The 15,533-nt window shown below is 34.9% G+C and overlaps 1 protein-coding gene across 1 annotated transcript; it reads right to left on the bottom strand.

Moving 5' to 3' along the window:
- Positions 1-11,521: 11,521 nt before the first annotated feature.
- Positions 11,522-13,648, bottom strand: LOC127856202 (uncharacterized). Its single transcript, XM_052392266.1, has 4 exons — positions 13,475-13,648; positions 13,049-13,196; positions 12,750-12,896; positions 11,522-12,454 (listed from the first exon to the last, which is right to left on the bottom strand). Exons 1-4 carry the CDS (start codon positions 13,545-13,547, stop codon positions 12,289-12,291), a joined length of 534 nt encoding a protein of 177 aa, XP_052248226.1. The 5' UTR covers positions 13,548-13,648; the 3' UTR covers positions 11,522-12,288.
- Positions 13,649-15,533: the final 1,885 nt, after the last annotated feature.

Below are 15,533 nucleotides of genomic sequence, written 5' to 3' on the forward strand. Positions count from 1 at the left end.
ACAGAAGAATTGAAATTACTTAATGTAGTATGCATTTGAAAAGCCCTGGAAAAATCTGTATGGGATTTCTGTGCTTGACTATCGTTCACAGTTTTTTTGAAAATTTAGTGAAGATATGAATACTGTGCTGAGCAGAATTTTGTAAGTTGTTAATTACTTGAAACTAGATAGTCAAGCCAATGGTTATAAATAACTTGACTCTCTCTCATGTTTGCTGTGCAAAAGACAGGTGCTGAATTGCCTTAGTTAATTCCGGTATTTCTGCTACAGCTGGTTGTTGGGAAAAATATCCAACATCAATTGATTCTATCATCTGGTCGATTTCGTCATCAAAGTCAAGATCATATATCAATATCCCATTCTGGAACTGGATACTCTGGCGAAGGCAACACAACTATTCCTTGTCTATCTACTTGCGTAAACTACCTGAAAATACATCAACTTATGTATTATGACCTTTCAATTGTATAATTAAACTGCAAGGTAAAAAGTTTAAAGATAGCTTGTATTTCCTTGAACTACCATGGTCATTCACTATTCTTTAAATTCATAATCAATTTTGGCACTAAAACAAAGCATGTACGGTCAGCAGAAAAAAAATCGATGATTGTGTTAATGGAAACAACAACCTTTTTTGGCCTAAACATATTTTCGTATCGTAATGCAACATTTATCATAATCATCATATTGCTTTCATTCGTTTAAGGCTACATATCTGGCGGTTGACACTAAAACTGGATACAACATTCGTGTGCGAGATATCCTGCAAACATACAGAATGGAAGTTCTCATGGATATAAATGATATGGAAAATAATGATGGAATACATTTTGACCAAATGGGTTTGGTAATTCAGAGGGTGTTATGTGTAAAACCAAAATGAAAAATATATTCGGGGAAAATGGCACATTATCCATTTAAATGGATAACAAATAGTTATGCAACTCAGGACTTCAATTATGACACGTTAAAGTTTGCAATTCCACCTAGATTCGTAGTTTCCAAGCAATCCACGAAATGCATTGACGTTTTCTATACAACGGAAATGTCTTAAACAAAAACATAGTCAATAAAATGATTATGTTCAACGATAAAACGTTTTCAGTACTCATAAAATGTACAGAAGTGAATCTTCAGAACCTTAGAATTTTAGAAGAATATAAATGCTCAAAGAATGGAATAATATTGAGAGTATTGAAAGCTTTTCCTACGTTTGATGGTTTGGAAATGGAGAAGAAGAAAATATAATTCAAAGGAAACCACACGATTAAATACCTAAACAATAACACCATAACGAAACATATACTACGATCTGAATTTTTTGAATATGTATAACCATTCATCTTCGCTAAGTAGCAGACTTGCACAAGTTGTACAAGATAAAGACAATCATATATACAACCAGATATTCAGAAAATAAAAGAGGAGAAAATAAGAGAGCTTATGCCATCTACAACAGAGGCAATCATAACTCTAATAATGTCACAAGTGTCAAACTGCAAGTACAGCAGTGCCAACCGAAACAGATGGGAAAGAAGAATGGTAAATGAATACATGAACTGGTTCACTCAAAGCCCACTATCACTGGGGGCTGATGAGGTCAAATCGTAGTCCGTTTCTCTACGACGTCGGGTATATGTTTTACTACCAAAACGTTGTGTTAATATACATGCCATCGAAGAACAGATTAGTCGAAAAATTGTGTTTTAAACAGGTAAGATTATGCTTTTCTGATAACAAAATTCTGAATTTAAGCGCAATGACATTTCATAGGTCTGTTACATCAAAGTATGATCCAACATGTGTCTGGTTTATGCAGTTAAATATGAAATATACCGCTGATTATCAAACCGAAGTAAAGTTTCACTTTTAAAAATGCAATTAAGGTTTGCAACTGCTTTTAATTGACACAATTTTACAATTTCAATATTGACCTATGTATCGTTAAGCCACTGGTATGTTTAGAAATGTGTAGGGTATCCAAGTTATCAGAAATAAAGTCTTAATAGTATTATTAGGCATGATCATGTCTCTGACAGTATACGTATATGCCTCGCTACGACAACGCTTTAGCGTGTATGCGTTTCTCCCAGAAGACGTATTGATTATCTCTCATAGGCGAAAGTCATAAGATTGTGTTGGAATTAATACGTTCTCGTTAGTTGAGAAAGTCGCAAATTGAATACCTTGTTAGGGGATTTTGCTTAAACGACGTAATTATGCATCATCTTCTACTTGATCTGTATTTTTGTAATTTGCAGTGTATGTTATGATTTTCCTTAGCGTGTGAAGGGGCGGAACTATATGTAATATCATGGTATCTGCAATTTGATAAAACTGTTACAGGCATAATCGAGTAAATATGCTAAAGATAAATTTTCTTGACATAAATTGTTTTTTTCTAACACAGAGACATGGAGTGGCTGGATGTTTCATTTGAGGATGAGGTAGTAACAACGGCACATGATACGAAGCGCACAATCGACATGGTAACGCACATAATAATGATATAATTAAATTCACGACTAGGCCAAAGGAAACGATCAAAATCGAAAATCCATATATAAGACGACAGTTTAGAGTCGAGAACCTAAGGTCGTCGGTCTCAATAAAAATGACGAATTTTCACCTTGTGACAATCCCTTATACGTTATTTTGGATAGAGACCAATGATAGATTTTTATCATACGGTACTCTTTATCAAATAAAAGTCGATTCTCGTTATGTCCAACTCGCTTGTCTCGAAACTCTGCTTATGTCAAAGTAAATCCCATGTCCAAACTTCGATCCTTCTTTATCTCATACGGATTTTGATTTTTACATTGTATATATCAAAGCGATTTTCTTCAAATTCGGTTATCACCAACTAATTTTGAGATGAATTTCATGTTCGTATACACATTCTCTCACAGGTTATTGTTTCCAGCGTACATGACGGCCGGTAAATTTACCTCGTGTTACAATACGGTTAAGGCCCAGTCTCACTATGATGCCGGCGGAGCCCGGTGCGTGATCCTGCATCTACCGGGGTGAACATGGGCTCTACCGGGATGAACCAAGGCTCAAAATATCATCAAAAACAACAGTTGATTGTGAAAATGTACACGCCGTCTCATCTGACTTTTCACTTTCAGAATCAGAGTACAGTATAGTTTCTTCAAGCTGCTCGGATATTGTGTCTACATTGTCCGAAAGTATCACTGACTCGGGAAATATCTGGCAACGGACAGATTTTGATGGTGTGTTTATTCGCGGAGGACTTTCTGTGACTGTATATTTTGTCGGTATTATCAATTTGCCAGACACCGGATTGAATGTAATATTTTTAGCGTACATTTTTATGTCGCCACTCATAATATTGAACGTGCGATTTCTGTATTGTTCATCTGGTGCAGTGTCACAAGGCATGTCCCACATAAATGAAACCTTTTCGCTTGGATGTTCATGCGCACAATGAAGCACGGCAACTTTTGCACTGGGAAGTGGCTGTCTGCATAGTAACTGCAGACTTCATGTGCTATGTCCTGAAATGGATACAGAAACTTCGTTGAGTAACTTATACATTACATTAGTACTTCTTTGCACAACCAATACATACTCTGTGCAAAACCTATACATAAAGCGATTTGTAATTTCTATCGAAACAAAGCATTTGAATAATTAAAATATATGTTTTAACCTGTTTTGTACTTTAAAATGTGTAATGTACACTGAATCAAAGTAACATGTAGTTTTATTTAATTTAAGTTACTGTAATTTGGTATTTTAACAGAATAACCACCTTATGCATTGCTTCAAATCAGAATATTTCGATTTCAGCTCGAAATAAATGTAAAGGTTGCAACTACGCGTATTTTTATTAGTTTGTTATTAAAATTAAGTACCTAACATTACTGGATGTTCCGTTCTCTAATCCATAAATACCAGAAATGATTAAACTCGCCTGATTAAATAGTGTATTAACACTCGGTTTTCGTAGTAAAACATATACCCGACGTCGTAGAGAAACGTACTACGCTTTGACCTCGTCAGCTCTCAGTAATTATTTTACATCTAGGTGCGACAGTCGGGATGCTCCTGTACACATCACCGTCAAAGTTAATCCTCTACAAAAACAGTATATCACATTCACCAGGACTTTCTAGAGACATTTTCTTCTGGACGGACCAAGAAGCAAACAGTATGAATATTCATGACAGTGGCAGAACAAGCGGGATTCTTTTGGATAATTCCAGAAAAGATTTAACTAGGTAAACATGGACAATCTATTGAAATGGTTAGTTTTGTAGAAATTTGTGCAGAAAGGGAACAACTGTCAGCAATAAGAGTTGGTAGAAAACGCAAAAAAATGATATCTCACATTTTACAATTCATGTTTCATGGTAGCTCTGGTTTTCGCTTTCCATGTGCACACTTCGTTTCTGACCAGGTGAATGCTGTTGATCTATACATACATGTATGGGACCCCGTGAACAAACGTTCACAGTTTGGCTTTCAAACCATGTACATCAGTGTGGATAGGGTTGTTAGCAATCGCTCTTTCATGAAATTACCTTTCCTGGAGGAGACTATCATTGAAAATAGTTTTAAAGCCCCCATGCCCTGCAACTTAACAAACGATATTATTTTTATGGACCCTTCTCATACTTTGAAGAAAATACGCAACAACATTATAAAAGTGGAACCCATGAGATGTGCACCCGGCTTCTAAAGTTAGCAGAGGGAAAGAAAATACCTTGAAGCATGTGGATGGATGCCAACAAATTTTACCGTAAAAATCCTGTCCACATTCATAGAAAACTAACAAATGAGCACATCTTCGCAAACCAGTATGAAAAAATGTGTAATAAACTTGCAGAAGAAGTATTAAATGCATACATGCTAAACCTTACCACCAGCGCATGGGATCTAAAGGTTCATCACTAGATGGGGTCATTGAATTGTTAAAGAATACCTCTGTTCTGATTGATGTAGTCAGGGCTCGGAGAACCGTCAATGAGTTCAAAGACATTCGTCTACAAAATATTCATGTAGTTCAGCAACGGTTTTTTTACTGGAAAAAGAATATTCAATCACAAAAGTCACTTAAGTTATCACAGTGCCATAACGAAATTCAGTAGTCCATCATCGGCTTCCTTGAAATGTGTGACTTTTTAATGAAAAATCATCATGGAACATCTATCATTCCTGCAATGCACAATGCTGATGCAATAGAAAACAATTTCTGCTAGCATCGTGAAAAATGCCATGGTCTTAATACCAATCCTACAGCCTTCAATACAGACGAAATATCAATGGAGTGATCTTGGGGCCATCACCCGTTTCAAAACAAAATAATGCAAAAGCTGTTCGAAGAATGACCGAAAACTTTGCTTTTTCATTCAACAAGCCTGTAAGAGGAAAATCGTTGACAAGAAAGTCTGAGAGCACAACCACAAAGCCAGTTAAATGTCTATGAATGTAAAAATGAACGTTTGTCAAATGAAAATACAAATGTTATGGCTATAATTAAAGCAACTTATAATAATGGGAACAACAACATTATTCAAGATTCCGTATCTGGATTACCTATGACAGCAGGACATATCAGCTCTCAGTGTTACATGCTCCTCGTGCAGGCTATCTACCACACACGATGACCGTGGGATATAGAGAATAACAGGTTACAGTCCCATCGTTTTGTAATATATCAGGCAAGGCTTAGAATAGTATATTATTATATATATAATATATTATTCGTTATTTTTTTCGTGCCGAGCCTGATTTATTACAAAACGATGGGACAGTAACCTGTTTTTCTGTTTATCATATCACATGTTTCTAAAAATCTGCAAAACAATCCATTTTTTATATTTAAAATGTACGGATCCCCGCTGATTTTGCTGATCCGGCTTTTACACGTTGACATAAATGTAGCAACGGCGTTCGAAAAAACGACACAAATAATCGCTTATTTTAAACATCGTATAGAGAAAAAAGTTGTTTGCACTACGAATGAGAAGAGTACACCTGCTTTAATTATAAACGTCTTGAATTGGAGATCAGGAATGGACTGCAGCGACAATTTAATCGAAGAACACACTTCACCGAATAATCTGGAGACGCCATTTTGGAGATGTGTATTGAAATTGACATTTTGATGATGGTGTCAAAATTGACATAAGCTTGTTAAATCGTTTGTTAAAACGTTGAGGATTAGCATACAGTTATCATTTGCCTTGACTTTCTGTGCAACACTGACGAGTGCAATGACTATATCGATATTTAAGACTTATTGTCCCATTGATGACGTCATTTAACTTTGTAGTGCGGGCGGTGGTTATTTAAAAAAAAACGTTTTTGTGATTTATGACTTTAAACTAGAATAAAATATATGCGTTATTGGTATCAAATTGTTTTTTTTTGATAAACCTGATTACTGTTGATAGAAATTGTTGACTTGATTATTAATCCCACGTAACTCCAAACATTGACTGATATAAGAACTTCCTGTTGACCATGATATAAAAAAATATATCAGGCAACGTTATATCAGGCATATATCAATGCGGTGGTATGATAAAACTGCATCCTTCCTGAAGTTGACCACTTATGTCATCTGGTTCCCTAACACGCTCCATCGCAATAGCAAGCTGCCCAGGTTGCAAAATATATGTATGCAATCTACATCAACCCTGCAAATGTAAGAATTGAATTTTTTTAATAACAAAACTCTACTGTTTTCCAATAATGGTTTTGCAATTGGGCCGATTATGTATTATTGATGTGAAAAGAGGATGTCATATTCTTGCATTAACTATTTTCAAGTACATAACATACTCAATTCATGAATAAACATTTTTTTAATTAAAGGTCACCGTGACCTTCATCTGTAACCTAGTGACCTCAAAACCAAAAGGGCTCATCTACTAGAAATCGTCAATGATCAGTTTTTTTTAAATATTTACAAATCATCAGTTCGACAGACAGACAGACAGACAGACAGACAGACAGACAGACAGACAGACAGACAGACAGACAGACAGACAGACAGACAGACAGACAGACAGACAGACAGACAGACAGACAGACAGACAGACAGACAGACAGACAGACAGACAGACAGACAAGACAGACAGACAGACAGACAGACAGACAGACAGACAGACAGACAGACAGACAGACAGACAGACAGACAGACAGACAGACAGACAGACAGACAGACAGACAGACAGACAGGACAGACAGACAGACAGACAGACAGACAGACAGACAGACAGACAGACAGACAGACAGACAGACAGACAGACAGACAGACAGACAGACAGACAGACAGACAGACAGACAGACAGACAGACAGACAGACAGGACAGACAGACAGACACAGACAGACAGACAGAAGACAGACAGACAGACAGACAGACAGACAGACAGACAGACAGACAGACAGACAGACAGACAGACAGACAGACAACGACAGACAGACAGACAGACAGACAGACAGACAGACAGACAGACAGACAGACAGACAGACAGATCGATATTAGCAAAAACAAAACGACCCTCTTCTTTGAATGAGGCGGGGCATGAAAAAACAACACAAAAACCTTAAGAATTGTCGGACAAGAGGAAACAAACAACTTTTCTACTTTAGGCCTAAAACTACCTCGTCAGAGTCATTCCTTGGGATTTATGAATGGTCATTGCATAGCACAACTTCAGTGGTATTTGGTTTCTTACTGCTACAGTCTTACAATCAAGAATCATTACATGGCTATATAACTCAAGTTCATCTAAGCGGGCACAACATGATGATGGCATACATGCCATCAAAGTTCATCCTGGTAAGGGCGCACACCTTGTCTACCGTTTAAAAAACACACACAACCTCTCCCTCTTCTACTGTAAACACTTTGCCATGTAAGCCGTTAACCAGTTGGTTCATCCGAGGCACAACCTGGTAAACAATCTGTCAATTGAAATTGATTGGGGTCATGTTTATAAACGAGTATATCAAATGGTGAGAAATAAATAAAGAACTAACAGACACTGGAAGAACAAGGATTATACAAACGTCTTTAAAACATAATTGACACCCTCATTGACATTTTGTTATGAAAAATTGTCTTATTTAACTTAAATTGGTTTTATATTTTGAAAGTATATTTTGAAAGTAATCATACATTTCTTTAGTAATAGAGACTGAAGTATTATTACCTTGGCATTCTTTTTTTATCCAAGTGTTTTCTGAACAGCCAGGCTTGCCAATCTCCTCTCATCTCCCTCACTGAAGGCTTCAAACTGGTAAACTTTACCAGGAAGTTTTAGAAGGTAGTCCCTGTTATATGAGTCAGCAACTATGTTGGTAGCAACTAGTCGTACAGGCTCTATGCTGCTTAAAGTCAACGGCTGTCTTAAGCTCGTTACAAAATATGGCATAACTGGTACCTTCATCCATGCTGCCTTGAGGAATACTGTCAATCACCGAAGAAACATATGCATCACTTTGTCTGACCATGTTTACATATTTGTACATGTTGCAATGGTTTGATGACGGTGGGAAAATTGGAACATTACCAATACATCATGTAGGATTATTGCATATTTTTGCTAAACTTTACATTGTACCAGAGTGTAAAAAACTACCCATTTTCGACTTTGAAATGATGGCTTTATATTAAGAATACATTTTGTTAATGTCAATTAAGTACTGCCTCTAACATTTCGTAAAATCTTTTATCAAAACCTTAACACCTACCTTTACTAAGAAGGTAACACGGCAAACAACCTTAACACCTACCTTTACTAAGAAGGTAACACGGCAAACAACGATTTGTAACACGCTGTCTTTCATTAAATATTGCCATACATGAATTCGTAAAAAGGTTGATTTGTGTAATGATTTACGAATATTGCTGTCGAGTAAACGATCTGTGTCGCCATTAACAGATAAAAATGTGCACACATCATTTTATACACAACATCTATAAATAATTGTATTCCGGAAATATTCATAAAAATTTGAACCCGGATGGATTAGTCTTAAAAATTTATTTATTTAAATTGCAAAGGGGGAAATAAATGTTATTTGGTAATGGTTTCAATTACTTTTTGTCAATCCATATCCGCATTGATAACTTGACAAACACCAAGCCAAAATCTATGTATACAACCCTTAAAAAATGCTCAAAATAAAGCAACGACCTTGTAATTATTAAACAGCCTGATATTGATTAGTTGTTTAAGTGTGATTCGAAAAAAAAGACCATCCAGGTGTAATCAATACAGCTGTTAAGACATATCGTCAATACGCTCGGGATACATGAGAAAAGCGTTGGCTGTTTATTGTTTAATTCATTTCATTTTCAGAAATATTTAAAGTGCTTCTGATTGATAATTACTACCCAACATGTAATTCACGACATTTAATCGTATTTCCATTGTTCGTTGTTTTCAAGAAATTTCCAAAGAGCGCATAATGCGGGCGGGTGTTAAGGGAGATGATAAATAGTTTTACATCCCTTACTAAAGGTTTTCAAATATGGCTTTGAAATAAAATTCCATAATAAATTATATATATATATATATATATATATATATTAGCATTTTTTCTATTTTTGTAATAATCAATAATATAGTTGGAAACCACACTTCGAAAGGAATTAAAAAACATATACTTATCGCATTAAAATTAATAGACTTTGGGGGTAACTTTAAATTTCAGCATTTGTGAAAATGCAATATTCTTCAAGAGACCCTTGCTTTATATAGAAGAACTGTTGCGATTCGATTTGAGGTCTGGTGCGTGTACGAAGCCAACAATCCCGAAGATGTCCATGAAAGAACTTCTACGTCCTGGGCGACGGGGTAAAACCTTTGACCTCGGGTGTGCACTTGACGGCCTTTTTGATATGAAATTCATAAGTGATAATCGCAACGTTTTCGTGTGCCTTCAAGGACTGGATAGGTATGACATTAAGTACATACAGAAACGGTTGTCAATGTTTATTGTATTATGTATCTGATAACGAGTTAGTCGATCAAAGGTGTTCTCAAAGATAATATGCCAAACGCCATTCAAATGTCTCGACAAAGACAAAACCTTAAGTGAGGGCTTCGAAACAGCGCACCTAATATTTTACATGTGTGGTCATTAAAAAAAATTCTCACAAAGTGTTTCAGCTCTAGGCAGGTTCAAATTGTTTAAATTGATCGTCATTATTAATTAGGTCTCTGTTGATAAATAATACATCAATATATTTACGGATTATATATTTTGTTTGAAATGAACTCACGCCCACATTATTATAAAATCAAAACAGTCTTATAACAGCTTGTTGTTCCAGTGCCTTTTTTCTGGCAGAACGTTTCCCCACATCATTCTTTAAATAGATTCTTGGATATTCGACATCAATAAAACTGAACTAGGGACAATTTATTGTTTTTAATTTATTAACAATCTGAATTAAAGACACCTTACATCGCGCTTAACAATGCCATAAACCTGTAATGAAACTATTCTACAGTTAAACAACAGAGTGAAATACATCAAATAATTTAAATACAGAACATGCGTTAGACATTCTTAAGATTGGAATTACTTTCTTTTCTTGGTAAATTATAGATATGATGTACATTATCACATCAGTTTGGTAACTTTCAAGGTTACTGAGTCATTTCTTAAAAAGAACAACCATTTGCACAGGATATTTTCGGTGATAAATGTTTCGTTTTCATGGACTTTCCTCCTCATTAACACAATTTACCGTCACTTTTATATTCATTAACATGAGATTATTTTTTTAATTGCTATGAGGTTATAATTTTTGGTAAGTGACCAAACGCCACACATTAAGACACAGGAAAAAAATACACATGACACAAATTGAATGTACATCTTGGCAGCACGTGCACATGCATAAAACCCGAATTATGTTACTATATAATTAGTATGTGAGCCATCAAGACAATGTTTATTTACTGCCACTCGTGTAATAGTTAAATTACATGTCAACATTAAACTTATTGTTTATACTTAAAAGAAACATCAGTTTATGATAAATTAATAGGTAATGAACATAGCAATGTCATTAGATTTTAGAGTAATAAGTGTTATTGCGTGTAAACGTGAACATACTATTTATTTTACACAAAATAAAGTTATCATTCATCTTGTTGAAACTTTAAATGCAACGATCACCAATAAGTTGTTAAAGCATGTGTATATTCATTTACGTTAGCGTAAGGACCAAGTACGCATGCACAGACGGGTATTTACTGTGGAATTAAATATGGGCCGTGTCGCGGCAAAACCTGTATTCGTGACAAAATTTCACATTTTTTGTTTTCTATGGATTGATAAAGACTGTTCTGTGCTTGTTATTATGATACCAAATTTATAGATATAGCCCCATTACTTACAGAGAAATTTTTATTTTAGTAACAGCACTGCAGAGGTGCTTTGACGTTAACAACGTTTTCAAGTAAACCGCATTCAGATGTATTTTACATCTAAATCCACACTTATAAACAAGACATGATATAACATTTAAGAACACATTTATTTTGTTAAAAATATATTATCAGGTATCTATTTGTTCTAAAAATAGTTGTGATTAACATTAAACTGTAAACTAACATACGTTGCTTAGCAACAAAGTCCACTTATATCTACATCGACCAGCAAACCATACAGTTTAAATCATTTTTTCTAAACTAATCTCACATATTTTCACAACATATCATTTAGTTTTTCATAGGAATGCACGCATCAAAACAAACATTATCAATTACACCATTAATACATAAACCAACAATATCCAATAATAAAAATAATAAAATAATTTCATTGTGTTGAAATGTTAGATTTTTATTTCCCAAAAGTGCTGTTTCTAAAAATTAAGAGTCGAGTAATCTTTAATAATTTTTATAATTATTCTTAGCATGTTCACAATTTATTTATCGTACAGCTTATATTGTATGCATAATTCTTCGTTTGCCATGAATTCTATAGAAACGAGCAGAAGTGAATACAAATATTTCATTTGATATGAAAAAGTGTTATTTAAATGTGTTATATATAAACCAATGTATTCAAACAGACATTGAAGGATATTCAAAAAGTACTGAAGAATAAGTTTCAAGTTATTTGTCATTCGCCTGTAAATATTGACATTATAATGTGTGTAATATTTCGCCGTAGATGCGATAGATGCGACGACATAACTATAGTGATGTTTCTGGGCATGGGCAAGTAGCATCCTTGTTAGCATCGCTGAGATATGGCCTGACAACTTTGTACAAGTACTCCTATCTGTTTCGGCTGAGTCCTTTGGCCTCTACAATCTGCGGTTGTTGGTATAGAATATGGACGCCATCCATAGTCACTGTAACCTTGACCTCTGGACATCCGACTCTCGTGCGCATTGTGACCACACCTGGCTCTTCCGTCGTCATGCGGAAGTACTGATATTGTCTGAAAATAAAAATAAATACTATTTTGGCAAACATTTTAATACGTTTGGATATGACACAAAATTATGATGCATTTGCGAATAATATTCATTTGCATTGGTAACTATAATTGAAGACAATGTGCATGGTTATGTCCGAGTTTTGTTTTTCTTTCGCTTTGTATTGCACTTTAGGAATTTTACACTTTTCGTTAAACATCAGTATAAAACCGTTATACAGAAAAAAAAATATTAACAATTCTACTCAGTGGTGTGAACATTTTCAACCAATTATCATAGGCCTACGTTAGTAAATACCTTATCGCTGGTACAGGACAAAACAGTCGGGACAAAAACCCTTTCCAATCCCGCCAGTTCCATGCCGGATACCTCACTGCTTCATTGGATGCTGAGGACATATTCACCATCTGGGTCAATGAGTCCATTGTCTCAATGTTCGACCTCCTGAATTTCAATGATCAGATTGCTAGTATTGTCAGGAGAAGAAATGTAAACTCGATCTTATTCTACATGCTTAATAAATAAAACACTCCATGCAAGGAAAATTTACCTTTTTTTAAATTCTTACACATACAACAAAGGTGGCTTTTAGGTACCTGTAAAGTTTCTTTAAATGCCCAAATCCACTGTCAACCAGACACCTGGCATGTCCTGGTATTTGGATGTGGTATTCTATCACGTCATGTCTGCCGGTCATCACACGCCATGTGAAATAGCCAATGAGGTAGCGGTTCTTGTTCTGACCTGTAAAATATTGCAGACCATATGTTTACATTCTAAAAAAACATACTAAAACGTTTCTATATTTTTTTCTTGGTTATTAAGGTAACGTTACACATTTTGTTACGCCTACTTTAAAAGAAAAATCAAACAATTATTACCATATACTATATAGTCATAGATATAAATAATGTTTAATTGTTATGAACTCAATATTTACTCATATGTTTGAAATATTTATTCAAATATAACTAAATGAATCATATGATTGATTACCACTGGATAATTTTACAAAATAATACCTGGACAATTATCCGCATGGATGGAGCATGTCGATTCACCACGCCCGTGGGTGTCTAGCACCATATCCAGCATCGAGATGACAGCATTGGGTCCGTGTGTTTAGGTACCATCTATGCCCATAGTTTCACTTTCATCAATCAAAAAATTGAGCTGTTGATTTTCTAAAGCTGATCTACCAATGTCATTAACCAGCATAAACGTTTTCTTGCAAACTGGCTTTTGGAATGCATTGTATGAAACAATCGAACGTTTCCTTGGCTTCCCTCGTTTTGTAGTCAGGCCATTTCCACACTTAAGATTACTCATGACAATAATATCCTTCTTTTCCTTTGTCAATTCTCTCATGTTCAATATATGATGGTATACCTGGCCAATTTCAAAATTAACAGTACACTTACTCTTGCAACCACATCCGATCTCGAGAAACTGCCTGACAGTTGCATAGTCAGCGTCCATGTCACCACTGGCGCATGCACCACTGACAATGTATGTATCGTCCACATCACTTTCATACTCATCACTGTTGTTACATGCAATATCATGTTGGTGAATGAAATTTCTGGCTCTACAATCAACACTATTTGCTGCTGAAATGTTTTCGTCCTCACTAAATGAATGATCGTTTGGGGAATTTATAAGTCCCATCATCGGAATTTGAGCTCACCTGAGATGCCGATGGAGTTCGCCCAAAGTGGTCGGACAATAAATTGTCCAGTTCCTGGAAACGTATATAGTCTATGCCAATTATTCAAACATTAAATAATCGATACGTGTTTCTATACGCGAAATTACAGAAATTTGTTTTTGCACTCATTAAATAAAAGTAGACAATGTAGATCTATATGTGCGATATGCAAGCTATTTCCTACCGAAACAAGGATAATAAGTGACAAAAATCTTCCAAACTTCTATGCAATATTCTTTCCTGCATATTAATCTATTTAAATCTATTAAGAAGTTGGATAAATAATAATTTAGAGACTATGGTCGAGTTTATAATAAAAATCGAAAACAAAAACTAACAAATATCAAATACTATTTTGCTTTGAATTATAAAAACTGTTTAGCCTTCAGGATCGGCACAACAAATTAGAATCGATCGGGTTCAATATTGGAAAAAAAAAAATTTGTACTAACCCCATGGTTCCAATAAAAGGTTGGGATAAACTCTTACAACAATTCATGTACAAATAAAAATAACAAACTTTTAGTCTGATAAGTTATACCGTAAATAAATTTTCGTTCACTGAATATCTTAACAACGTTTAAACTGGTGGTTAATTTGTAAACACGTCTAGTTCGCTATATTCTATTAAATATTTAGATCAAACCAATTTTGCAAAATAGCCAATTATAATAAAATATACTACTTACTTCTATTTCATTATCCATATCACATCATTTCATATTTAACACAAATATAAAACTGTCCAAAACAGCTACACAGATCCACATGTTGCAGTGATGACATAATCGCGCAAATTAAATAAAATGTTGACGTCACTTTACAGAGAATTTACCAACGTCATAACTGATGTCACGAATACAGGTTTTGCCGCGACACGGCCCATATAATTAATTAAATGTTATTCTAACACGGCACGCGACTTATTTTCTGTAGACAAAGAAGGAAATCAAGCGTGGGTTATTCTGCAATAACTTATGGGCGGAGCTTAATGTTTCGAAAATAGTTCCGAATAAATAATAAAAATGTTGCAGTAAAATGCACGAGCTAAAACCCGCTCTAAAAGAAAGGTAATAAATGTAGCATGTATACAAGTGTAATGAAACAACAAATTGTATATTTGGTGATAAGTGGCATAACCACGCCTACAAAGAATGCTATTTGTTAGGAAACGTAATTCAGAAAACATTTATAGCATGTCAGCTTTTCAGTAGCATCAATACACGGACGTCATTAAGTTTCTACGATTGTTGTTTTTAATGAAAGTGACGTCATTTGCAAAATATTTATGAATGAAAATGACGTCACATGTTTGTAAAATTCAATGACGTCACTAAATAGTGAACTTAGTACTAAGAAGGGCGGGGTATTGA

This window comes from Dreissena polymorpha, chromosome 13 (genome assembly GCF_020536995.1).
Source record: "Dreissena polymorpha isolate Duluth1 chromosome 13, UMN_Dpol_1.0, whole genome shotgun sequence".
Taxonomy (NCBI): Eukaryota; Metazoa; Mollusca; class Bivalvia; order Myida; family Dreissenidae; genus Dreissena; species Dreissena polymorpha.